Source organism: Phoenix dactylifera, chromosome 5 (assembly GCF_009389715.1).
Source record: "Phoenix dactylifera cultivar Barhee BC4 chromosome 5, palm_55x_up_171113_PBpolish2nd_filt_p, whole genome shotgun sequence".
In the NCBI taxonomy this organism is placed as follows: domain Eukaryota; kingdom Viridiplantae; phylum Streptophyta; class Magnoliopsida; order Arecales; family Arecaceae; genus Phoenix; species Phoenix dactylifera.
Window position 1 is genome coordinate 1,449,524 of NC_052396.1, and position 27,742 is coordinate 1,477,265.

At 36.8% G+C, this 27,742-nt stretch overlaps 2 protein-coding genes across 3 annotated transcripts; both read left to right on the forward strand.

The window, feature by feature from the left end:
- The first annotated feature begins 868 nt into the window (after positions 1-868).
- On the forward strand, positions 869-11,445 carry LOC103703921 (uncharacterized protein At1g03900-like). Its single transcript, XM_008786984.2, has 4 exons — positions 869-1,305; positions 1,427-1,939; positions 10,128-10,406; positions 11,004-11,445. Exons 2-4 carry the CDS (start codon positions 1,454-1,456, stop codon positions 11,067-11,069), a joined length of 831 nt encoding a protein of 276 aa, XP_008785206.2. The 5' UTR covers positions 869-1,305; positions 1,427-1,453; the 3' UTR covers positions 11,070-11,445.
- Positions 11,446-13,468: 2,023 nt separating this feature from the next.
- On the forward strand, positions 13,469-27,007 carry LOC103703922 (serine/threonine-protein kinase tricornered-like). 2 transcript variants are annotated; one of them, XM_008786986.4, is made up of 13 exons: positions 13,469-14,591; positions 16,190-16,364; positions 18,042-18,125; positions 18,194-18,435; positions 18,524-18,743; positions 20,493-20,572; positions 20,661-20,745; positions 21,453-21,584; positions 21,679-21,792; positions 21,877-21,924; positions 22,458-22,542; positions 24,708-24,761; positions 26,464-27,007. In XM_008786986.4, exons 1-13 carry the CDS (start codon positions 14,389-14,391, stop codon positions 26,571-26,573), a joined length of 1,632 nt encoding a protein of 543 aa, XP_008785208.2. In that variant the 5' UTR covers positions 13,469-14,388; the 3' UTR covers positions 26,574-27,007. The 2 variants fall into 2 exon arrangements, with proteins under 2 accessions (XP_008785208.2, XP_038982362.1); XM_039126434.1 differs by lacking the exon at positions 22,458-22,542 and having other exon boundaries at positions 26,464-26,626.
- The last annotated feature ends 735 nt before the right edge of the window (positions 27,008-27,742 follow it).

The following is a 27,742-nucleotide window of genomic DNA, read 5'->3' on the forward strand; positions in this document are numbered from 1 at the left end:
TTTTTCGAGAATTATTTTAATAAATCAGTTTTTAGTAGAAATGTATAAGTAAAAAAATATAAATAAAATAATAAAAGAAATGAAATGAGAGGTCTTGGACAAAGGTGAATGAATGTTATCATTACATGCTGGAGTGATAAAATGATTCACTGTGGATACAATGAGCCTAGTCATCAGCTATACTTCCCTATATGTATGTTAATAGTAAATAATGCTTTTAGTTTCTATCAATATGACAGAAAGATGTTTGATGAAGTTCTAAGAAACCATCATTGTACAAGCAAAATATTATTAAGAGTTGTATCTTCTATGGTTTGGAATTCTAATCAACATTATCATCAAGTTGGTTTCACTTGAAAAGATGTTTGGTATTTTCATTTTATTTAACTTTAAAATGCATCAATATTACTATCAAAACTGTTGCAAGGCAAGATAATGGAAGCAACGAAATCACAATATAATTGACAAAAATTAATTACATAACATATCCTGATGCCCATTAGCATGGAAATACCATATATTTGTTTTGAGAACAAAAAGGAATCCCAAATGTAGCATCGATATATGATTCAAATAGAGTCGTAATCAAAACCTAAAAAAAAAAAAATCGTCAGAAGTTCAGAAAGAATTAAAACAGCAAAACGAAGATACCATAAAAAAGAAAAAGAAATTGTTGATATATTTAACTATTTTTTATGCAAAACAAGTATATAAAGAACAAATATTTTGAAAGGCCTGGTAAGTTTCAAAAAGAATATTATGAGGAGTATGTTACATCTAATATGGGAGCCTATTTTCTTTGATTATTCAGTAAGGAGCGATTTGAGAGATTTTTAATTTCCCCGGTTGTTGCGTGTTACCTTTTTCAGTACAGACGACGGCTGACGATGAAGCGGGCAAATAACGGCTGTTATTTCCACTACAACATAACATGAAATAACGGTTACGGCGGAGATCGGCGATATTGAGACCTCGGAACCGACTCGTAATTTCAGGCGGTTCCCACTTCGTTCTCCGCCACCCCCGACCCCCGCCGCTCCGATGTCACGTCTCCTGTAACTTTTCACCGGCCAGAAGCCTTCAAATCCCTCACGAGCTCAACAGCAGCAAGAAGCCCTCTTCACCACCCCCGGATCCCTCACGAGCTCCACAGCAACTCTTAATTCTTGCACGGATCATCTGTCAATTCTTCCCTTGACCTCCTTCTTCCGGGAAATCCCACACAAATCTCCTCCAAGATTCTCTTCTTTATCCCAAGACACCGTTGAAATCTTGCCAAATTCGGAAAGAAACCTCCAAATTTCAGTAAGATTCGATGTTCCATCCGTCCAGTTCTTGAAAGAAAACCCGAATGCGTTCCATCATGTTTCTTTTTGGAAGAACAGAAGTAAAGCTAATCTTTTCTTGTTTTCTCTTGCGATTCAAGGCGCGGGACTTGGATCTGTAATCGACGATGTCGTCGTTTGAGGAGGAGGAGGCGTTCGAGCACACGCTGTTGGTGGTGCGGGAGGTGTCGGTGTACAAGATCCCGCCCCGGAGCACGAGCGGCGGGTACAAGTGCGGTGAGTGGCTCCAGTCCGACAAGATCTGGTCGGGCCGCCTCCGAGTGGTGTCTTGCCGTGAGCGCTGCGAGATCCGGCTCGAGGACCCCAACTCTGGCGAGCTCTTCGCCGCCTGCTTCGTCCACCCCGGCCAGCGCGAGAACTCGGTCGAGACCGTGCTCGACTCCTCCCGCTACTTCGTGCTCAAGATCGAGGATGGGCGGGGTAAGCACGCGTTTATTGGCCTCGGCTTCAATGAGCGCAACGAGGCTTTCGACTTCAATGTGGCGCTGTCCGACCACGAGAAGTATGTGAGGAGGGAGCATGAGAAGGAGACGGGCGAGGAGAACGAGGAAAGTCACATTGATATCCATCCTGCAGTGAATCATCGGCTAAAGGTATCTAAGTAGAATTGTTTATCGATTCATCAGACATTATCACATTGATCTTGTTGATCTGCAGCTCATTGGTAAATGGCGGCAGTGTTTGTTCTCTGTCTCAGTGTCTGCCCCGATTCTCTTGTTGTTTTATTGTCATAAACTGGCGTAGAGCTTTTAAAGTATTGATTTTTACAATAGAACAATAAATATACTCTTGGGGCGTTAAATTTAATAAGAGAAATACTGCATGGTCATTACTTTGATGATGCATTTGACAGAACTATCTTGCCTTAGCAAATTAATTTTGCATGGTGCATAGTAACTGTAGGTCAAATTGTTTATCCTTATTGTTTTTTAAAGTCTATGTGAGAGAACAATTTTTTTTATTAGTTTGGTAGAATTTGAAGTCAGGTCATTAGGATTTTAGCTTTGCAGTTCACTTTGTATCACCTTATACTTGTTGCTAATGATTCCTGTTGATCTGCAGTTTGTTTAGTTACCTTAGTACTAGGTTATGTTAGGGATTGAGTTCAGCTACACCAATGTGCGGACCTTATCAAGATTTTTAGCCTCCTATTGGTTTTAATGATGTGATGATTTGACCCTTTGTATGTACTTACCAGACTGTCACATGGTGGTTCGTCTGTCATCTTTACTCCCTTAATTTGCTTGTAGTTGTATGCCATGTTCTGAAATCGATTATATAGATGGTAGGTAGTCATTGAATGTACACAATTTTTTATTTTTTGTTCTCTTTTAAATTTGTTTTCCAAGAATCACCTTTCCTGCTGCAACATCTGCATCTAGTCATATTCACTCATGTGCTTCATTGATGTAGGTTTTACTTGATAAAAAGAATCTGCCAGGTTGAAATCATGAACAATCATTAACTCCTTCATTATTCCATCTATTAGGCATATGAAGTCAAATGATATACAATTCTATCTTAAATTTAGTTTACTTTGAACTAACCACTGTTGGATGCAACTGCCTTGACAATCATGCATTGGTCTCTTCTTTGGTAAATATAGCTGGCTGTTGCTGAACTTCAGTGATTGGATCTTGTGGTAGCTAGAAAAGTTCTCGTGGATTGATATTTCTCTAGTACTTTCCTTCATCAGTTTTGTTGCCAAATTGTGGGTCATATCTCCAATTTCTCTTGTGATTCCACCGATATCATTGTGTCATCATTTTCCTGGTGAATGCAGCCTGAAGCACATTCCTGCAAGCATCTCTTTCTGTTCTAGCCCTCAATAAAGCCACGACTATAATAGGAAGACTGAGCTTCATGCCTCAAAGTGAGGTTGTCGACCACTCTTGATTGTACATAGCATGCTATCAATATCACCATCATCCTGATCTCTGCCTAGACAGTTATATAATGAGTTGATTTTGTCCTAATTCACTATAATTTAAAGTGGGATCTCCTGTGAGTTTTTCTCTGCAAAAATACAGGGCTAGTTCAGTTTTCCTTGTAAATCAAGTTAGGTTCCTTTATATATATATATATATATATATATATATATATATATATATATATATATATATATATATATATAATGTATGTATGTATGTATGTATGTATTGTTTCCCTTTTTGTGCCTCCAAATAATCTCTCCATCTTTTATTAAGTATTTCTGCTTAGGTTGTTGATTTCAATTGTCAGTTGAATTTTGAAACATTTCAAATTTTGCTCTATTCCGTTGGAATGATAATCTTTGTCTAATTTCCCCTTATCTTTTGATCTGCTTAGACTTATTTCACCTCACATTTATTATTTGTTCTCACTTTTTGGCCTTTTTGAGTATTGGAAGGTTCCTTTGTCCACCTTGTTCACAAATTATAGTACTGGCATTTAATATTCTTATTTAAATGCTTTGATTTGACCTTTTGTTTGGCCCATTTGACAGTATTGCATCTTACAATTATCTCTATGTCATATCCTATAAACATTCTAGTGGACATATTTGAATTATTGGTTTGTCAATATTTAGACCCATCATACCATGCCTGACATGTCACACCATCTTATCGGTTCTATTTTGAAGGCCCTCTCCACTTTAAACTCTAATTTTATTCGACTGATATCAATTATTGAGTTTGCTCGTATTTGATGAAACTGATGGGGCCATCCTTCATTTAGACATCAACTTTTAGGTAGTCAGACGACCATGAACTTACCTAGATATATGTGCTATTGCATCACGCTCATATGCATCGACTTTTTTTGTGATCTTTAGGATGCTTAGCAGGCAAAGCAAATAGATCAATAAGTCTTCCATTTTGATGTATAATGTGCAAGCTGCAACCTCTAAGCCGGATACATGCTCTGTTCAATCCGTAGAGTGCAAGCATTTTAGGAATAAAAGGTAGCTTAAATTGTTCTTAATGCAACTTAAACCTTGAGTTTAAGCCACTAAGGAGGCAGGTTGCTTCAACAAGTGTCCCTACCTTAAGTTTGCTATCTTCAAAACAAATTTTGAGGAGATCCAGCTATGTACTATAGTATACTGTCACACTTCCACTTCTGACTTTGATATTGTGTTAGCTGCTGCTCCTTGCTCGTGTTTTAGTTTTGGGATGTCCTTTTCACTATCCCATAGGGTGCCTTTACTTTAAATACCTGGGTATTATAAAGAAACTTGTGGGACATGGATAAAGAAGCATCCCCGCACTTGGAAATTCACCATCTTTCTTGCTTTTAAAACAATCTCCTAAGCTGTAGTTCTCTTGCTATAGAGCTCACTTTTGGCTAGTATCATGAGCATTTTAAAGGGGCCATTACCTAGTTATGGTCATGGCAATCCAGGATCCTAGGAAGGACAAACCTAACCTTTGGCATTTTTGTACAAAATGGCTGCCTCAGGACTTGAACCTGCACCATTGTGCTTGTCAAATCAAGCCTCTTATAATTACATCAAGCAATGACCCCTAAAACAACACAAAACAAAACTCTTGATATGTCTCTAGTGGCTCTTATGATGATTCTTTTGCATGCCTACTGCTGCTTTTAGCGTCGCCTTGACCTCCTACCAGCTGAAATTCAAGGGCATTTTTCATGCCACAAGATTTATGAGTTGCCAATTTTTGTATGTTATGTTCTTGTATTACCTTGAAAGATCCACTCTTCCAGTAAGTCTTTCTTGCCTATTTTTGGGCCTGGATCCATCACATTCTCGTCACGTCTTGGTGGCTTCCTTGCACTTCCTCATGTTTTGGTTTAAAGTTTAAACATTGATACTAGTGATGACCCATTCATGGTACTTTACAGTTACTAGCTGGTCTATTGTGAATAGGTTTGGATGCTCTAACAGAATAAATATAAGTAAACAATAAAAAAAAGTGAAAATTGAAATACAAACATAGCCAGAGATATTAAACCTTATGTCTGATGTTTCTTTCTTTTATAATTTACTTATTCAGAAACTTGCAAGTCTAGTGTCACATCATCACTAATATAGGAATTGTTTTCTGATTCTAGCAATTAAGAAGTATATACATGTATGGAGGTATCCTTCTTTTTCTCCTTTTTCCTTTTTTCCCCTTCTATTTTTTCTCCTTATCAGGTTTTCATTGTGATATAAGAAACCCATATATTTCCCCAAAAGTCATATACAACTTCTAACATTGCACTAAATTCAAATGGGGCACTTAGATGAGTCTTAAGTGCTTAAGATTCCCAAATAAGCTTAAATATTGGCTTGAACTGATTGATATTACCGGTTCACTGGCCAGCTCAATTGGAACAGGCTGGTAAAGATTGGTTATCCGCGTACGTTAGAAAAAAAAGGATTTGGTGTCCTCATGAACTGGCTAAATACTAGTTAACAAGAAAGTACCGGTTCTATTAGTCGATGTTGGTACAAGCCAACTATTATGAACTAATAACAATTGATATTTGATTCTCTCTCTCTCTCTCTCTCTCTCTCTCATTTTCCTCCTTTAGTTATGAACTTGGTGTGTGTTAGCTAGCTTACCTTAACCATAACCATCCAAGCTAAGTATTCATGGTTAGTCTTATGTATGTTCAGCTAGCTTGTTCATTCTATTAGGTTGAGTATCAATCAAACTCTTATTATATAGGTTCCTTTAGTGAATGTTGTTTTCCTTCTGAGGGTGTTTTTTTTTCCTTTTCTACAATTTTTCTTATTTATTGGTTGAAAAAGAAATATAAAAGAAGATTAAAATGAGAAAGAGATATGGTATAAAAGTATTTTAGGAATGTATCATATATTCGGTTTCTGTGGATATAGGCAGAGAGAGCGAAATGAGGCCACAATCTATCAATAGAATTGGAGCCCAAATCTACTAGTTAAAAGTACATGGTGGGCCATCTAAACCGAGGAGCTACATTGTTATATTCTACAATATATGATTAAAAATCAGAAGAAAAAATGTTTTATGTTTTCTTACTTGAGAATTAAATGGACTAAGGTTTGAAAACTTAGCTTTGCTTTCAGTTTTGGCTAGGCCCGTGGAGTTTCGGTTTTGGTAGTCATAGCAATTTTAGAAGTTTTGCTCCAACTATTTCAAAAAAAAATCAGAAAAGTTCAAAAAAACAACAACAAAAGACCAAGAAAAGTGATTGCATAATGTTTTGGAGATTTGTGCTATATAGGTCCTTTATTTGTGCAATTTTGACAGGCTTGAGTTGAAGTTTAATGTTGCATATAAGTGAAATTCATGAAATATGTTGATATATTGTACTTAAATATATATATATTATATAATTTACTTATTAAATTCTAACTATCAGAAAATTTATTATATCCTGCACTTATTTTGCTTTTTAGTGCTTAGCACATTCCAATATTTTTGCCTTTTATTGGTAGAACTCATAATTGAATTTAGGCATTTCTTAATCATATAATTGAGGTTAAGAGGTTATTTAGTCAAATGTATGTAGCTATGAAATATTATATTTTACAGAATACATGTAATTCTTGTAAAATTTATTGTATTTAATTGTTCGTAGTGCTTTTTGTAAACTCAACCCATCATGGGTTATTTTTATTATCTATCCCCTATTTCAACTCAAGAAAAAACTATTGAGAATTAGAAGTACATTGGCATGTTCTTAAACAAATAAGAAATGATCATAATATGATAGCAAGCACCAAGACAATGACTTAAAAAGCATCTATGCCTAGTTTGATCTGTTTTAGTGGAAACCTACTGAAACCACCAAAATAGAGTGAAATTGGTCATACCTGAACCTGGGGCCAGTTTCAATTCAACTTTGGCCAAAAAGGATTTGATCTCAACCGAACCTTGAAACCTTGGTATGGATACATAATGGGTTGTAGAGTTGTGGTGCTAGTTTTATGGTGAATATATGAGCAGTGTTGTCGAAAGCGTATCTAAGGCACAAGGTGCACCAAGGCATCATTTTCATACAAGGTTGGCGGAACTGTCCGGGACGGTTCCGGCCGTTCTGAGCCATAATGGTGGCTCACCGGTATAGTTCCGGAAACGAAAACAAGACCCATTACCAAAGCCGTAGAAGGAGAAGGAAAGAGAGAGAGAGAGAGAGAGCAGGGGAGGGAGAGAGGGAGAGGTCGGGATGCCAGCCCCCCACGGCGTCCGCCAGCCTCCCTCCCTCTTTCTCTCCTACGGTACCTTGCCCTCGTTGGTACAGGCCCGGCATGGCCTGTACCAATTTGTGCCCCTAGAGAACCAGTACGGTCCCCAGTATCGGTTCCTCCAACCTTGTATTCATGCTTTGAATGCCTTAAGGCAAGGCGACTTCATTAAGGCACTAAAAAAACACACCTTTTCTGCACCTACTAGAAAAGCCCCAAATGGAAAAGCATGCCTTTGCTATATTTAATCCCAACCATCCATTAAATCATGCTGATTGAGATTTTGGGGATTAAGTGGCCGAAAGAAAGCCAGGGAAAAAAATCTATCATAGAAAAGAGATAGATGCAGACAGATCTAGGGTTTCAAGCAGGGCACTAGCTGTTTTTCTTCCATCTGGTAAGTCCCTTGTTCTTCATCTTCTTCTTCGCATCTTCCTTTCTTCTATCCTTTTGTTTTCCTTTGGAATATGGCCTGGACTTTGTCCACCAGAAACAGGGCATGGAATAGAGACCAGGCTTTTGCTTCTGTGTTTCTGCCATCAGAAATAGAAAATAGGGCATACCACCTCTATTTTTCTTCTTCTTATTGTTCCTGTTCTTCTTCTTCTATTTCCATCAGAAATAGATCTCATCTTTGTTACTTTTTAGTTAGATTGATATGCTTTGTATTAGAAATTTGAATTTTTATGCTTTTTATATTTTTAGTTGTGTTGATATACATTTGTGCCTCACTTGACCAAGGCACACATCTTGCTTTGCATCTTGAACCTAGACTCCAAGAGACCTTGGCGCCTTAGCACACCTTGAGCCTTTGACAACTTTGTATGCAAGTTAATGGTCCACATCATTGATTGTGACCTTTGCATCCTAGGACACTATTTGGGATTGGCTTTGTGTCTATGAAACATGGACATTAATGCAACAAGAGAGGGATATGTCATCGTATCAAATCGTGGAAAATAAGATGTGGTATGGCTAGGAAATGACAACTTTTCCGTACATATGTACGAAAGCATTCATAAAGCATGGTGGGTGATTGTGATAATATAGTATACGGTTAGGTCAACCTCGAACAGGATTGATGCATCGATCAAAGTGCTGGTCAGCATGCATGATAAGACATGATGCATGATGTCCGAGTGCCTTAGCAGCATTCAACATTTGAAACGTACTGACTACATGTTAGTGCTTGACATGCAATAGTGTGAGTGCATGAAAAGGAAATGGCAAGTACAACAAGGTACGATGCCTGTGCCAAGCTACCATGCCATTGGGACATTATGCCTGAGCCCATGGTCCATACTCCATAGTCCTTATAGTAACATCAACTTCCACAAATTCTATGTACAAAGTCAGTATTCAGAACATATTGGTTATAGCTGTGCATGCAATTTGAAGTATCCGTGTATTGTAATTTGTTTTCCTTATTTATCATCCGGTCCTTTTAGTTACCAGCTTTGGTATCATTGCTAGCTTTTGTAAATCCATTCTTATAAGTTCCATCTATGTTGCCATCAGTTCTTGCTTTTGTTCTTCTTAGTTTCAAGCATAACTCCTTATATGGGCCTCTTTTGATCTTTCGCGCACTTGCACACAACTTCTCTTATTTCTCCATTACTTTTTTTGTCGTATTGGTCCCAACTCCTATGCCACCTTCAATATGTTGCCCCTTAATCATTTCATATGATGTTACACTAAATTTGCATTTATTTGATATGGCTTCTTATTTGCTTATGCTTTTAAGTTCCATACACTCTATGTCCTGCCTGTCATAAATGTCTATCAGTCAGAAAGCTGGCTCAGCCATTCATACCTTAATTATTTTGGCATCTTCGTAGTTGAATTATTTTAGCAAACCTTTAAATAGTACTCATGATGGAATGAATTTCTTTTTTTTGGCTAATCATGTCTATAAGTGAAGGTCTGATTCAAGCGAGAAATGCTAATGTATGCATATCGACTAATAAATATACAGCGTATTTATGTGAACCACCCAATGCACGAGGCTCCCACCATTATAGGGTCTGGGAAGGGTCAAATGTCTGCAAACTTATCCCTGCATGTAGAGAGGCTGTTTCCATATTTTGAATCCGTGACCTCGTGGAGCAACATTACTGCTGTGTGAAGGCTCACCCTCTCCCCTTCTGTGATGAACTGTTATTTAATATCTTGCAATAAGCATTTAAAAGAAGATTGTTGCATCTAGCCAGCAGCCAAAGAAAAAGGCACCTTCTGGATAGTATCTTAAGAAACTAATATTCGAACTTATCATAAACATAAAGGTGCTTCTGTTTTTGTGATTTCTGTTGGTTCCGTTCTACTTATCATAAACATAAAGGTGCTTTTGCTTATCGTATCTTATTTTTGATAATGGTATTCTTAGTTGTGGTTGCAAGCAATATATGACTTTTCAGTACCAAAACCATGCTCCCAGGAAGCATGATATTGTAACTCCCTTTTCATTCGTCTCCTTTTGCTTAGCATAACCATGAAGTTGGTTTTATACCGTCCTTGCAGTCAGTCGACCATTATTTATTATGGAATGCATATAACGTTAGCTGTTTCCGGTATTTCTGGTGTTATGATTCTTTTCTTCCCCCTCGCATGAGGGATTCTAAGTTTAGGAAGGAGAAACCATCCGTATAAATGTGAAGAACAAGCCATCTAGTGGAAGTGGCATGCTTTCAGCTGCTGGCCTATCGGGAGGAGCTTCTGGCAAAGAAAAGGCAAGCGCACTTCTTGCACCACCGCCTGGTGGATCTGGGAAGATCAGGTCTCCTCTTCCACCCCCACCTAATGACCCTGCAGTTGCTAGGATGACAGGTCACAATGCCGGACTTAAGGCTCCTGGAGATTCAGAAAGGTGTCCTGCCGATCCTTTTGCAGATCTTTCTGCAATTGAGGTATGTTTCTATCCTCTGCGTGTATGTGTAAGTTTTCCTGTTTTTTCATTTCCGCACTGACAAGCATACACATCTATGACACTGGTGGAGTGCACATGAAACTGAACTGTAACATGTGGAGAAGTAATAATGCACAACCATATGTTGTTAGGTAATAGTTTGGATGTTTGGACGTGAAAGACCAAGTCCCATTTGGTTTTGACACATTTTTGCATTAGTATGCATTCTTTACAAAACCTGGTTTATAGGACCTTCACTAGGGTGTTTTTGACTGTAAGGACCTTCACTAATTAACAGATCTTGGGATACCTCTGGACTTGGCTTCCTGATAACTCGATTATTCCCCTTCCCCACCCCTTTGGATTGGTGTTTGCTTGACTACTTGGTGGTGCAAACTAGTCTTTGAAGAGAATTTTATTTCCAAGTGAATTGTTCTATGGACATTTTTCTCACTAATTGCCGAGAAACATCACTTCTAGCAGTTTTTTAATAAATCTCTAGCATCATTGCAATTCCCTGTCAACTTATCCATGAATAGGGCATGTTTCAATGTTTTTCTCTTCTTATACTTGTGATTCTATTATTTTGGATTCGCAGAGAAGCCTACCCTCAAGTGGGTCTGGATCAGCAAAGAGCACCGCATCTGGTTGGGCAGCATTTTGAGTTCGCAGGAGTATTCATTGGACAGTCTTCTCTCAATTGTGAGAGAAGACGCGCTGTGAGGGAACAGAGTGCAAGCGCTTGTGCTCTTTTTTTTTCGGAAAAAAAAAAACAGATAGTATATTGGTGGAATTGCATTCCTCAGTATACTTAAATAATTTTTACAAAATATATTACTTTTTTGAAGCGACAGGAATTGGAAACTAAAGATATATGATGTAAATAATTTTCGTGACTATGAAAACATATCTTGTTTATGTCCATGTGAACAGTGACTTACCTTCCTAAGTCATATTACTATTTTGAAGTCATTTTGTACTGGTTTAGATTTGCCCGACGGATTCGCCACCATAATTATAATCGAAAATCCTCATTAGATCTTGCAATATGTGATCGTCATAGTTTAGATTTTTTTTCTTCTTTTTTTTTCGTTTTCTTTCTTCTTTTTTTTTTTCCTTTGTGAAGACTTCAGTTTCTATTTATCAGTTGTCTCTTTTGATATGGTTAAAATTTCAGTTGTTTCAAAATACCAGTATATATGCATGCAGTGATTTCAAGAGTGGAATCGAGTGATAAATTCTGAAGGTCAGATTGAATCAGGTTGACCCATATATTGAATCACAGAACATAGTATTCTTTTTTGGAAATAATTTAAAAATATAAGAAAATGAGAGAAAAAAGTTGTAACTTCAATGATGAGAACAAAATGTTCTTGCATGTAAAAATAACCGATCTACCATATATCCTGAACGAAACAGACATATGTAATCAATAGTCAATGTACTTACCAACCACCATACAAGTCTGGGATATCCTAATTTGGCTGTCGAAAAATAAATATAATAGGCCCATAGAATAAGCTAGTGATGTGAGGTCATCCCCTCCTCTGCCTTGATTTCAGCTAGGAGAGCTCGCAAAGGCCTTGCATTGTCTTGAAGCTTTGTCTAGAAGATCGCATTTATACAAAACTTGCACTAATCCTTGCATTTATTTTCTCTCCTCTTTATGAGCAATAATCCTTGCGAACAAAAGCTCAAAGGATTTTAGAGAAAATTTTTAAAAACAAAAGAGTTTCATGGTGCATTTTGTTAAGTCTAAGTTTCTTGGATTTTTGAAAACAAAAATAGAAAACAAGGGCCCTTATTTTTCCACTCCAGACCGTTTGTCATACACGACGGATATTTTGATGCATGTCTGTCATTACCGTGGTCCTTGGTCATTATATGACTATTTTGAATTGTTTTTTTTTTTTTTTTTGCTAGAGGACTATTTTGAATGTTCGCATGCACTTCGTTTCTCTAGTATCAACCTTTGTTTGGTGGATAAACAAAGAGGAAGAAATACGAAGTAATAAAAAACAAAAAACAATGCATATGCCCTTAGATTGCAAAACATCGATGCAATTTCACATTTAGAAGTCAATGATTATCGATATTAGATCCGCCAAAAGTGGGACTCACCTATCTCTTAGTCGAACAATAATACAGCACTTGGCCTTAAAAAACAAAAAAGAAAAAAACAACATGGTGCAAATCAATTCTTGATAATATACATTTTATCTAAACGAATTTAATAATTTCAATTTATCTGGAATATTTGGCTCCAAGTCTTGAATTTAATTCTTGGAATTTTGAAATGTGGTTGTTTACTTGCTTTGCTAACTATCTTAACATGCAGCTATTCTATCATGCTGCTTTGTTGATTGCCACGTAACTTTTGCATCTTATCTATTGCAAATTATACATTAAATTCAGTAATAAAATTCCTTGTATGAGAGTAAGAACGATATATTCTACTACAAAGTAAATAAACTAGCAACATTGTTCATGAAGAAAGTTAAATTCATCCAAGGTTGGTTATAGGAAACAGTTGAAGCAGTAATTACCATCTTTCTAAATATAAAACAAATTTTAGAGAATTCATATTTTATAATTATCTATTCCAGAGAAACTAGCAGAAAACTGAACAATGAATTAGATTTATTGAATTTTTAAATTTTACCGTTCCCCGGTGCATCACAAAATCTGAAAATCACTGCGCTCCATAATTTCTTGGTACATCCTCAGTAAACAATGGTGGGTACAAAGCTTACATGTGATATGAACAACTCTCGGAGGAAAAGTCTATATAAGAATTTGAATTTTCAAAAATTTACTTATTTACCAAGAAAGTACGATATCAAATATAAGCCATTCTTCCCCGTCATGTAATTATAGCAGGTAAAGAACAAATATTAGCCGTTATTTTATAAGCAACATAACAGGACCCCTCCGGAGCCGTTCCAACGTCACAGCAATACAACGGCTATTATTTTGAATTTAAACCCCGAGCAGGGATAATTTATATACGCATTTATTTATTTTATTTAAATAATATTTTTTTTAAAGAAAAGGATACGGTTACGACGGACGGACGGACGGACGGTGGCCGTTGGGTTCGATGGAGAGCGGGAGTGGCGGTCTCCGAGGAGTCTCCCCGCCCGCTGTTTCTAGGGTTACTTAGGATCGGTGCCCTCCTTCCCTCTCCCATTAGGCGATCCTCCTTCGAGCGGTGATCCGAATACCTCTCCGATCTTGGAGGGATTCCTCCAAAGATTGCCTGTCTCTATTTCACCTCCCATCCTCTGGAATCGCCCAAATTTAGGCTACTTCTTGTCCCCCCGTCTCCTTTCTTGTTGGGATGTGTAAGATTGTGACGGTTTTCCCCTTTTTTTCCCCTCTTCAAGCTTTGATCTGGTGCTGTCATTTTGGTTGGTGTGTTGCGTTTGGTGGGATGGATTGGTTGATTTGGTCGGGATAGCGTGTTGGTTTGGATTCTCAGTGGATTCGGTGTTGGTGTTCGATTTCTTGAAGGGCTTGTGCTTCGCATTGGAAGTGGTTTTGCTCCGTCGATTTGGTGTTCCCCGTAGCATGGGCATTTCGAATTGGTTCGGCATTTCAACCTTACTGGTTAAAAGTTTAGTTTGAACTTTTGATATTTGGATTTACTCTTTGGAGAATTTGGTATCGCAAAATTCAAGCTTTGACTCGCCGGGCAGGAAAATTCTTTTTTCGGAAACTGTTGTGCTTGGTAATTGGGAATAAAGAGAGAACACAGGTTGTGGTTGGAATTTAAATTCTTTGTTCTGCAAATACTCCATTGCATAGAGTTTCTTGTTCGTGTAGCTTGGGTTTGACGGGTAAAACAGAATTAGTATCGTAATTTATTTCCTATTGGGTTTGCATTGATCATCGCATTGCTGCAGAGAGTAATTCAGGTGTTTATGGCAATACTGGTTTCGTAATGGTGTCATATATCTGAATTCATTTGCTTGCGAGATCTGATGGATTCAGCAAGGAGTTGGTTTCACAAGTTTCAGCCTAGAGATAAATCTGCAGCCAAGAAGAAAGAAGCGACAGCCAATGGGAAGGAAGGGAGTGATGAAGCACCTTCAAATGCTACCAAGCAAAGAGCTGCTGCGGCCAAGCAATATATAGAAAATCATTACAAAGAGCAGATGAAGAACCTACAGGAGCGTAAAGAGCGGTATGGCTTCTAAGACTTTTAATTTTTTAATCTATTATTTGCAAAGGTACATAATCCATAATATGGCATTTTTTGTTTGTTGCCTAATCTCATGGATATTGAGTTTCTATGATTTTTGCGGAAATATAATTGCAAGATTAAACAAAAATCATGACCGACCCAGCGACAAATGTACTTAGTAATAATAGTATATATATTGAGTATTCTGTTTAGATGCTTGTCATTGATCATATTTTAGCAATGTTTCATGAAATCAAACTGTTATATTTTAATTATCTTAGTGAGAGCACGTTTTGGCACATAAGTTCTTGAAATCCTAAGAGATTTACGTTCTTTTGTATTTTTCCTTTGATGAGGAGGATGATTCGATCTTTCCTCATGATCTTAGTTTTTGGGAGTATAAGCATTTTTGTCCTTACCACTTAGTACTGTATTAACTGAAGTCATGTTAGAAATAAGGGGAAGATAATGCTCAAGAGTTAATAAAGGGAAACCAATTAGCTTGCAAGAGTGCTGGCTTTGGACAAGCAACAATGTGGGGTTTGCTTACACGTCCGGACCATTTTTCTGTTTTGATTGGGAATTGACATGAAAGCTATATATAAGCCACCAGCTTCTCAAGATATGTCTGGTTCTCTTCTTCGGAAACCTATGATTGCCCCAAAAGTCTAAGAGCTATTCTTTGGAAACCTGCAAATTTTAGAGCAATCTAGTTTTACTTACTGTTTATTTTCAATTGTAAATAACCAAGTGGGAATGTATAATCTCTTGAAAAACTAGGAGTCGATATGAAAAGTTTGGATTAAATTCCTCTATTTCAATAAAAGAGCACTTTGGTTCCCCAACCTGATCATAAAACGTCTAGCTTGGGCATTCATGATCACGGATGTATTAGCCAAATATGTTGCTTTTTCAAAAGATGTGATGGCGAGACTAAAATTGTCTAAACTTCTATGAAAGATGAATTTTGAATTCACTTTGCTCTTTACCTATCAGAGTCCCCCCTCCCCATTTAATATTGATAAATTGTAGGAAACTAGGAATAAAGTATGGGTAAAGGTTATCTTGTTCGTAAAGGTAGAAAATGATCAGGAAATAAATAAAGAATGAATGGTCAAGTAATATGTATTATCTTATTATGAGTATCAGCACATTACCTATTAACACATCACATTTCCTTTAAATTAATAATTGTATTTAAGACACATACATGATAGAACAAAAAAAGAAAAAAACAACAGAAGGTACTCACAGTGTAAAGATTCAGTATTTTTGGCCAGAATCAGTCTTTAGATATGTAATTATGGGGTAGAAGCCATTGAGTTGGTTTCAGATGGCTCAGATAGCTGATGATGTTCATGTGGATGGTGAAGGGTTTTTTTATATATAAAATTTTTAGTAATGTTTCATTGTTGAAATTTAGGAATTTACATATAATTATTTTATCAGCTTGAATTTATGTTGACAAGACCATACTGTTTCTAGATACTATGAGAAGTATGAGCACAAATTACACACTAAGTTTGATTGGCCATGTGCTGATTAATATATGTTTCCTGTGTTATAAACTGGTTAACTAAATATACTGTTTCATGCAGACGTTACAATTTGGAGAAGAAGCTAGCAGATTCTGATGTGTCTGAAGAAGAGCACAACAATATTCTAAAACATTTGGAGAAAAAGGAAACAGAATACATGCGCCTTCAGAGGCATAAAATGGGAGTTGATGATTTTGAACTACTGACAATGATCGGAAAAGGTGCATTTGGTGAGGTATATTTTATTGTTTCTGTAGATTATATGAAACTAAGCCATGCATATTAGATTTTTCTTGTTTTGCTTTTGTTGTCTTGGAAATTTATCAAACTCTGTCTTGCTCTGACAGAACTTTACTTTTCTAGACATTTTATGTTATAACCACTGGCTGCAAAAAAAATGCAAGAATAGATTTCATTAGTATGTTAGGAGTGGGCAATCAGAAAAGAGGAATGAAGCGTGGATTTCTTTGTAAAATTCTTTTGCCTTGTTCTATATATTGGAGCCTTCTTCACAAAATTGTAGCATAGATTGTTGTAATTTTGAATGGGAGCAGCTAATTTAATGCAACATGTTATGCATGTGCAATAAATGAAAATGAAAGCATAGATGTGGAGGAAGGTGGGATTTGTACGTTATCCTTGGCACACATGTTAAATATTTGATGGCTTTGTCTAGTGTCATCTCCTAGTTATGTGGATGTTAATTACTTATATGAGTATAGTTATATAAACACGATCTCAATGATCTCAATGGATCGTTATGATTTATGCAAGTGAGACTTTTATGAACACGATCAGAATGCTGACATGTTGGCACTTGCACAATCATGCATGTGTTGGCAACATGCCAAGGCAAGTGCACTCAAGTAAGAGAAATGTGCCATGCATGTTAGAGCATTTGGATTGATGACTGTGTTTTTATTTCTTGGCATTTCTATTTTGAAAAATGTTCAAATATAATGAATAGAATTTTATCTGCACTTTCAGTTAATTCACTTTATATCTTCATAGGGAGCTGCTGTCATTTGTATCTTCAAAAAGGAATCCTTCTGTGCTTCTTTTGATGTTCATACTTTCCTCTCTCTCTCTCTCTCTCTTGTGTATGTGTCATGTTTGGATAGACTTACCTTCCTCTCTCTCTCTTGTGTATGTGTCATGTTTGGATAGACTTACCTCTCTCTCTCTCTCTCTCTCTCTCTCATGCATGCATTTGCTAATGTGATATTATATGGACAGTTTGACCAAGTGAGCAAATGGCTATATCCTTTATAATGACCATCTTACCCTTTTTAGGGTTCTTAGCCTCACTATTATCCTTCTGTTTACATATTTACATGCCCCCACAGTGCGTTGCGTTCTTTTTCCCCACAGGCATCAATATCAGAACAAATATTTGCCTTTAAACTCAATATAACCATTAAGTATTGTGCTTATAAAGATTATTCATATCCTAATGCTATATGAATTATCTTCTGTAATAAAGATCAACTCCTTTTCCTGTATTTGAAAGTTTTCTATTTGTGTATATTTTAAAGTATGATGTACTGGAGGCTGTTAGATGAATGTACTATTATGCAGCTTGTAAAGGCTTGCAGGGTTTTTGGATGTTAAGGAAAGTAATTAATATTATTGGCAGTAATCCATGGGCTTACAGGATAACAGTTAGAATAGGAACACCAACTTGTACTGGTTTAGTTTCCTGTATTTTCCATGCTAAAAGAGTCTTTTCCTTGTATGAAGTTCGACACGTGTGCTAAAATTAACCCTATATTAATACTGCTGCATACCCATGCTCAAGAGCCTGCATGTACTTTCTGCAACAGTTCATGCTTAACTTTTGTTGTATCTTTCATAATTAGGTGTCTCTCTTGACTCTTATATTGTGCTCTTGATCTCAAAATTTGTAGTGCAGGTCAGGGTCTGTTGGGAGAAGACAACTGCTAATGTATATGCAATGAAGAAGCTTAAGAAATCAGAAATGCTACGACGAGGCCAGGTGTGACATGCTTTGAACATGATTTCTCAATATTCATCTTTAGAATATCATTTTAAAATTTTTTCCAGGTTGAACATGTTAAAGCTGAAAGGAATCTTCTTGCGGAGGTTGATAGCAATTGCATAGTGAAACTTTATTGTTCCTTCCAAGATAATGAGTATCTATATCTTATTATGGAGTACCTACCTGGTGGGGACATGATGACGTTGCTTATGCGGAAGGATACACTCACTGAGGATGAGGCTAGATTTTATATTGGTGAGGCAGTTCTTGCTATTGAATCTATCCACAAACACAGCTACATTCACAGGTTTGTTTAAATTGTAGTGAATACACTTTGGAGCCTTTGCCATTTTGAGATTTCTGCAAGTGATAACCTTTTCTTTTGTGTCATTCAGGGATATCAAGCCTGATAATCTGTTGCTGGACAGATATGGTCACCTGAAATTGTCAGATTTTGGATTATGTAAACCTTTAGACTGCAGTAACTTTCCAGATTTACAAGAAAAGGATATTACACTAGGAAAGAGCTGTAGTGGTTCTTTACAAAGTCCTTCTTTACCAAAGCGCACACAACAGGAACAATTAGAGCATTGGCAAAGGAACAGAAGGACACTGGTAAACCTCTTACGACCATGTGATTAGATTAATTGCCTAGCGATTAACTTCTCCAACCAAACAATCTGCAGTATAGGTTCTGTGCTAAATACTAGGCTGAGATCCATGGTTTTTGTCATGCAAATCACAAATAAAACTAATCTAATAGTTTCCGTGACTTGCAATTCTACTCTTTTTTCCCACCCGGTGCACGCCATTTTAAATGTATCTGCTTACCTAGAGATGGTTATTCAAAGTTCTAAAGTAAGGTTTGTTGATTATAGTTATCCAGGCATGCTTCTTTAATAGCTGGGTAGTTTGTTGGTTTTGATTGTAGACATGCTATCAACAATATTATAAGCTCATGTATATGGTAGATGCTTACATACTTGAGTAAGAATGCACATGCATATGCACGTCTAATCATAAATGCAGAATATGCAACGGAAAACATGTATTTCATTAAATTTTTATCAACTGATTGAAAGTGTGAAAGCATCAATCGATGCTTCTTTTTACTCTAAGACATGTACAAAGTAAATAATTGGCCTATATATTCTGATTTGTTTGAGGTATTTGGATTATTGATGATTCAATTACAAATTCTATTATATGTTGGTCTTTTAATTTCATGCAAATGCAAGATACTGCTGATAATAAAAAGAAGGGAGGGGGCTACTGTCTACCAGTCTTCTTATTGTATGCCTTTGTTGTGCTCACATGCTACCATCTGAAAATACATCAACAAGTGATTTCAAATTGAATTACTATATACAAATTTTGTTCAAAGTGACAAGAGATTTATTTTTACAGCGCAAATTTCAAACAGCACAGTCTGACATTTAACTTATTATTGGATCAGGCCATTACTAATCACATTCACCAATTTTATGAAATGGATTTAACAATATAGATATGGCATATAAATTGATCTTCATGAGCGCTTGTTACAGATTTTCAGTTTTTGCTGATTAGCAGTGCTTGTCTGAAATATTTGGACATCTTTTTATGGACTGATTTAGTTTGGTTTATCTGGTCAGGGCCTTTTTGTTTTAGTCTGGCCAGACCCATGCACGCTTTAGGCTTGCATTAGCTTTCTGGACCAGTTTTCTGTGTCCCAAGTCAATCATGTTAGGTTACACAATTCTTCTGGCAAGTGCTATTAGATCAGGCCTCAACTGAGACATCTGCTTGTAGGTCTGGTGGACCGAATTCACTTTGACTGAATTTGGACTTGCATGCATTGATTGAGGTAACAGTGGCAGGTGAGTGCAGCAAGAACAGCTTCCCTGCAAACCGCCTGTTAATTTTTATGCCAGCAACAGACAGCCATTGACATGTGGCTAGCTAATTGTCCAGCAAAAAAGACCCACCTGTTTATCCAGTGGCTAGAAGTGTTGATGATCAATAAGGGAAATTTCTACTTAAGTGGCTAGCTAATTGTCTAGCAAACAAAATTCCTAGCTTTTGCATCTTTAAACCTCTCTTATTGGTTAATTCGCTATCAACTTTCTGTGCCAAAAATATCTTTGCCAGCTTATAGTCATTCAAATTATGAATCAATACTCCATGTCGAAAATATCTTTGCCAGATAGATAGAGCAGAAATCACATTGCCAAATTGTCAAGTGGTAAATCTGTTGTACATATTGCTCTGTGTATTTTCAAACGTTCTTGCTAAACTTGCAATTTTGTGGTTTTGTGGGTGCCTAGGATAGGACTTTCCTACATTATCTTGTTTCCCTGAAATCATTGCCACTGGAAACTGCAGGCATACTCTACTGTCGGTACACCTGATTATATTGCTCCAGAAGTTTTACTGAAGAAGGGTTACGGGATGGAATGTGATTGGTAGGACTTATTTTGGCATTTTCTATTCCTTCCAGAATATTTCATTTCTTTAGGGTAGAAATTATGAGGTTTTTGTATTCTTATATAGGTGGTCGCTTGGAGCCATCATGTATGAAATGCTTGTGGGTTATCCTCCATTTTATTCTGATGAGCCTATGGCAACATGTAGGAAGGTAAATTTGAATTTAGACTTCTATATAAAAAATATTGCTGCTCCTATCTGCTGCTATTGAAAAATGATTCAATATCTGATTAATTTAAGTATCTTGATAGTTGTTTTATATATTAAGTCACTGAAAAGTTTATTGCCTCCTATTCATTTTGTTGCAAGTGCTAATGGTTTGAAACAGGAAATCATTTTTACCTATGGATTCCTCATTGTTTTCATGAAAGTCCGCTTGCTATCTTTAGAGGTTTTTTAAACCTGTATCATGCATCAATGGCTCACTATATTTCTGGGGAATTGCATGTTGGAAATAAAAATGTTATGAGGTGGAAGATGTATATACCACTTGAATTGAACTGTCCTCATGTTTGAACCTTGAATCTTTAAATGGATTTAGTATTTTGGTGGTGTTCTCATGCATAGTTTCCCTACCTTGAAACCATCTGTCATATATATGGATATCATGTTCTAATCCATATTCTCTTATCTATGTCAGCTCTAGTAAGATATTCTTAGTTACTGAAATTACTTTCTTTTTGTATATGTGTGTTGGTAACATGTCCTTTATTAGTAGTGGCATTATTATATCAAAAGTTCATTTACAAAGTTTTTACACATCAAAGATCATTTTACCTTTATAAATCTTTCCTAACACAATTTCCTTCTTTTCCATAATAAATTTATTTTAGATTTTATTTTTATTGATTCATACAGATAGTAAATTGGAGAACACACCTAAAATTTCCAGAAGAAGCAAAGCTATCTGCAGAAGCAAAAGATCTTATCAGTAAGCTCTTATGCAATGTTGACCAACGGCTTGGCACAAAAGGTGCCAATGAAATAAAGGTTGTTGTGCATGCTTTCTTCGAATTACGGACTTGTTCAAAAAGGGTCTTTACCGAAGGGCTTTGTGCTTACCTTTATTTTTCTGGCAATTTAGGCTCACTCTTGGTTTAAAGGCATTGAGTGGGACAGATTATATCAAATGGAGGCTGCATTTATACCTGAAGTTAAGGATGAGTTAGATACCCAAAACTTTGAAAAGTTTGAAGAGGTAGATTGTCTATCTAAATGGCTAATTTTTCTGATAGTCTTAAACAATCTAAATACAGTGTACATTTTCATCTGTGTCTTGCAGTCTGGGGACCAGATTCAGACTTCATCAAAGTCAGGCCCTTGGAGAAAGGTAAATATATTTATAGGATGTTGTTTTTGTTATCTGCTTGCAGTCTTTGTTCAACTTATTCTTGAATCGCATATCTTATATATTAATTCGTTCATTCAGTCAATTAAGGTTGCATGATTCTGAAAATTATTCATGAAATATATGAATCACAAGTGCAATATGCATGCACAATTTTAAGGATGAAAAGACAGCTTAGGTATGACCATAGAGTATCTGATAAATGTGAAGTCCGAACATAGAAAAAGGTTTATTGTGGAACTATGAAATATTATGCTTAGGGTCTCCCCCTCATATTAGAGGTTTAGTAGATGAATATGTAATATTGGATCCAATTGCAAAAATAGTTTATTTACACAGTTTGATAGTGCCCAAAATGGACAGTATTAATGCTAGCTCTTCATCAACATATTGAGTGGTGAAACATAGCTCATGTGTTATCTAAGCTTAATGATGCTGAACTTCATGTTTTGTTTACAATATTCATGTTGATATTTCAAGTAATGCTTATAATGACTTCTCTTTAATTCCTTCAGATGCTTTCTTCAAAAGATTTGAATTTTGTGGGTTATACATACAAAAATTTCGAAATTGTCAATGATCATGAAGTGCCTGGGATAGGTATGTATGCTTTAATCTTTGGAGCAGTATTTCACCTTATGCATATCCCTACTGTCCTAGCTTAAGAAGATATTTCTCTTCACTTTGTTCCCCCTCACTGTGAGGCTTCTGTCAGGTTTTGCACTGATATATTTTTGCTTTTGCTATTAGTGGTAAAATAGTTGCAAACCTGCTGTGCAAGGACTATATGCTGACTGGAAGCCCTGGAAAGTTCACCTAATTGTGATGTTCATACCATCATCAATAGCTTGAGATTTTGGGAGTAATAGTTCCTATAGAATTTTGCAGATCATATTGTAGATATATTACCTTTCCAGCAATTGGATAGCCCATGATCAGGGAGGATAAGCATAACAAAATGAGGTATATAACAAGAAAAAACATTATAGTGATCCAATGTCTACATGGCTCAGATTACAATGAAGCTGATGCTTGGGACTTTTCTTTCCTGAATCTGTAATTTGGGGGGTCAGTTCCCCTTTTTCCTACAGGAAAAAAGAAATACTAAAGTTAGCATAGAGGGCTAAAGATTACAGGATGTTCTTGGTGACATCAATGAGCCTAAAGGGTCTATTAACTGTTGGTCTGGACTGCAGTAGGATTGCTGCCTGAAGTGGGTTTGTTCATGGGTAGTTTGTAATCAAGAAAAAATGGAGAATAATTTAACTGCAGAATGAATAATAGCTTAAAATTGTGTTAAGATCAAAGAAATTGGCTATGGAATCACTTGATGCTGTAATTTGTGTGCTTTGCTTGGGAGAGGAGTTATGGCACGATCAAAGGGAAGTGACTCTACCCTTGTGGGAAAGTATACTTCTGCTCTGGAATGAAACAAGCAAAATATACACGAGAATAAATCATCTTAATTCTCTTCTCTTGTATATTTTGCTTGTCTCATTCCATAAGTACACTGTCCTGTATGGCTTGAGTGATTTCCCTTTGATGGTTCATTACTTATCGTAATTATTTTAATTACTTGATCTCAAGAAAAGATTATCTTAGTTCATTTATTTGAATACAATGCTTATTGTCGATGCCCGGGCCAGTGGTAATTAATTATATGGGACCCAACTTTACAGCCTCAGACTCTCTCTAGTAGCGACTTTTTGTTCTCCTTCTAAAACAATATGCCCTTGGCATGTAGAGTCTAATTGTCTCTGAAAATTGACTGGTGGATATGAGAATAGGCTTCATGTAGACAGGATCAATAGGGTAAGCATTTGAGTACCAAAATCAGGCTGATTTATTAGGGATGAATCGTGCATCCTGTTAAACAGTCGCTTCATGAAGGAAGAGAGAGAGAGAAAGATAGAGAGAGTGAGATAGAGAGAGAGCATATTCTTTGGTGGACATAGGTACAGAAACATGGAACATGGGATAAGGGAAACAGTGAAGCATAAGAATAACAACAACTCGATGATGATTTTACTTTGTCCTGAAGAATCAGTGTAGGCCCAGATCATGAAAATGTATCAATAAATGGAAAATAATGGTGGAATTGATCTCGTGGTCATATTCTAATTACAGCTTTAACAAATCTGGGGATCTTTTGAATGTCTTAATTTTCAGCTTAAGGATATTCTAAGTAAAGGTGTACAGTTAAGAAAACTCATGATGGTTTTTCTTACATACCCATTTATGATGGTGTTTCCGTAATTATCAGGCTAAGGATTAACTACTAGCTACCTATAGTCATTAAAGGTTTTGCTGGCTGGGAGATAGAATCCTGGAGCCCCTGACAAGATGAATTTAAGAAAATGTCTTCGATTCTGACCAGAAGATGTTGTTTTCCGATTATTTTGAGGTTCCTGCTAGAATTTTAACTGGTCAAGAAGTTGTAAATTAACGAAGGCACAATATCTAGAATAGAAGCTCAGCAGTGGTTTACTTCTTTAAGCTCCTGTCTTAATTTTTTTTTTCTTTTATAGAATGCACCGCATTGAATACTAACAACGCCAACACTAGGCACATGGCTTTCTACTTTGTTGAGATTTTTTCCCCCCTTAAAGTCAGCCCCTTGAGAAATTATCCTTCTGGTCTGCTATTGCAACATAATTTTGAGAAGAAGTGCATGCTATTGCAACAGAATTCGTTTTTAAAGTGATAGAGCAACATATGCCTGCTTATCAGTATCTCTGACCAATAAATGTCGCTTTCTCTCACAGCTGAACTGAAGAAGAAGGGCAAATCAAAGAGGCCAACTATCAAGTCTCTCTTTGGTATGATTCACTTTTCTTGCATCTTATATATAATTTATCACCCTTGCTGGTGATTATGTCATCCATTCATATTCGAGGAAAACTTGCTCAAACTTTATGCAATCCATTAAGAATGCTTTTCTGTTGGAGGAAAACGAATATTTCATTATATTATTCTTTTTTCCGTATTGAGTTCATTTAGAATTGTACCTCTATTTATGCCTTTGATTTTTTGAAAAAACCCGTCACCAATATGTAGAATACTAGGTCTAATGCATTATTCTAAAAAATGTTCGTGCTCTATTTTGTAGTTACCATTTTCTATGCAAGATATGTTTTTTTTCCTCCAACTCTTCATTATCACAACTGTCATCACCACCATGACCACTACCACCACCAACCCCCACTGCTACCGCCTCCACCACTTTCATCGAGGTCAACATTACTACAGTCACCACCTCTTTCACCTACATCACCGTTATAATGATAGCTGCTGCCGCCACCACTGCCACAAAAAAATTGTCCTCGCTATGTCACTTATGTTTCCACCATTGCCACCACCATCCTCCAGTCTTGTCATCAGCACCCTCGCTTTGCCTGCAACGTCCAACTGCCACAACCATCAATCTTCTATGTTGCAGTTACCAACACAATTCACGATGGTAGTTGCTATCACTACCAGCTGCACCATCCTACTACCACCACCACTACCATTATCACTACTATCGCTGCTACTGGCACCTTCCATCCACAATTTCCATCAAGACCGACACCACATCGCAGCTGCTGCCTCATGACCATCGCAAATGGTGCCTCCACCACCATGGTCCCTGCCATAGTCGTTGCCACCAATATGACCATGCCACAGCACCATTATTGATCCCACATCTCTGTTGCCATCACCACCACCACCATCACCACCAAGCATGTATTGATTTTTACTAATTTAAAAAAGAAAAACAAATCTGATTACCAAATGTATTCTTGTTTTCAAAATATTAGAAACAAAATAAATGGTAACATAAATAATAGATGAAAAGAGAAGTTTGTAAATAATGCCAAGCACAACATTAGCTTTCTAGCGTCATTTGCTGAAAGACTATTGGTTTCTTTAAGGAGAACCTGACCTCCATGCTTTGGGAAACTTGAACTTTTGATTTCTGGTTTAAGTATTTGGAAAACAAATATTATATTTTTAAGAATATTTGAAAAAGCTTTTCCTCAAAATAAAAACATCTGGAAAAATGTTTTGACAAAAAGGGTCTCCATCTCTTTATTTTGGCAACCAGCACAAAGTTGACAAAACACACATCTTCATAGCTATGCCCTCCTGCCTAGCTGTAGTTAATTTGATCTTAAATTTTAAATCCCATAAAAGAAGGATTCATTGAGGAGGCAGAAATGCATTTTGAGATAAAATGATTCTGGATTGTGAATGAATGGAGTCTTGATCTCAGGCCATGAGTAATATCTATGAAGATGTCTTTGATTTACTATCAGCAATCATGGCAGTGATGGACCTATGTGATTGCTTGGCATGAGTTATTTTCTGGGAGAAATCTGATATCATTTTGGTGACTGGATATTGATGCAAAGTAGATTGATTCCGATGCTCACAAGGCTTTAATTTTCAAATTACTGAGCGGGAATTTTTTTAAGAGCAGTTTCAATTTGCAAATTACTTACTTGTTTCACTGACCTATCATTTCAAAAATTGTCTCAGAATCTTCAGAGACAGAGGATCAACCTGAGGAATGTGTTCAAGGGAGCTTCCTCAATCTTTTACCTTCTCAACTGGAAGTCTCAAAGAGCCAGAACTCATCATCACCATAAGTCTTGTTGATCTCTATGGCATCATATGGCTCAAGGACTCAAAGAATCATCATCAAAAGCTGTGCATACCTCTCATAAATGCGCTTCTCATCTGAGGCTTGTCAGGTGGTACTTGAGGCATCTGTTTGCACAAGAGACCTAGCTTTATGGCATGTAATGAAATGGCCGCAGAAGCAGAGAATTTAGAGGAAGGTGGAGGTTGAGTTATGCTTCTTCCATGAGGCATATGTTCCTGAATGGATCACGTAAAATTTGTTCTTGTGAGTAAATATCAATTTATCTTTTTACATGATGCAATCAATTTTTCTGTATTCTTTGTCAATCTGTAATTCATGTGTAGAATGTTCCACAGACTTGTGTAGTTATATGTGGAATAGCTTCTTATCAGCAAACCTAGTCAATGCCAGCAGAATAATTTGGTCATTTTGTTTAAATTGTCACAAGTGTTATATCTTGATCATCAGATGTGAAAATTTGAGATAGTTTAGATCAACTTTTGGGATTTTGTCAGCATTGGTGGTTTGACCAAGAATATTTTGTTTTGGACCCACGCAAGGGTCTACTAATATGTCCAGAGGCATATTCACATTCTGGTCTGACCTCAGGAAGACAGCTCCAGCCAACCTTCTTTAAAATTGATGTATGAGTTTCAGATATCAGAAAATATATTCTTCTACATTAAGGGGGAGTCTGCTGGTCGCCAGGACGTGATATGTGTCCTTCTTCCGGATGTGTGATGTGTCGTCGGTTTGGTGCCATCTGTTTGAGAAAGGATTTGAAGGGAGCAGCATGAAAGAACTAAGCTAACAAAGGTCAAGAACAGGAAAAAAAAAAAACAGCGCAAAAATTTTAGAAAAAAAGTTTGAATGCTCACATTTTAGAAAAAATATTTGGTATCCTCCCAATATAGCCAGACAGAGAGGGGCACGAAGGATAATCCAGGCAGAAAGTGATGCGAAGGATAAGGAGGCAGCTGCCAGTACACCAGAAAAGAAAAACAAAAGACACTTGCAGCCCCAGTGGAGAGTGCCGAGGAGTTAGTTTACTCAAATTTAGAAACTAGGAGTAGCAGTTCTAGTGGTCATGGATCTGCTGGCCGGAGAGTAAGGATATGAGACCACCATTTATGAGACACAGCCGTAGGGTAGTCTTTGATTCACTGGTAAGTC

Bases quoted from the DNA above. Each gene is read 5' to 3' on its own strand.
- LOC103703921 (XM_008786984.2), top strand. From the start codon at position 1,454: ATGTCGTCGTTTGAGGAGGAGGAGGCGTTCGAGCACACGCTGTTGGTG. The intron at 1,940-10,127 runs GTATCTAAGTAG...TTCTAAGTTTAG, and splicing joins CAGTGAATCATCGGCTAAAG to GAAGGAGAAACCATCCGTAT. The intron at 10,407-11,003 runs GTATGTTTCTAT...TTGGATTCGCAG, and splicing joins CAGATCTTTCTGCAATTGAG to AGAAGCCTACCCTCAAGTGG.
- LOC103703922 (XM_008786986.4), top strand. From the start codon at position 14,389: ATGGATTCAGCAAGGAGTTGGTTTCACAAGTTTCAGCCTAGAGATAAA. The intron at 16,365-18,041 runs GTATATTTTATT...TTTGTAGTGCAG, and splicing joins GAAAAGGTGCATTTGGTGAG to GTCAGGGTCTGTTGGGAGAA. The intron at 24,762-26,463 runs GTATGATTCACT...AAATTGTCTCAG, and splicing joins AACTATCAAGTCTCTCTTTG to AATCTTCAGAGACAGAGGAT.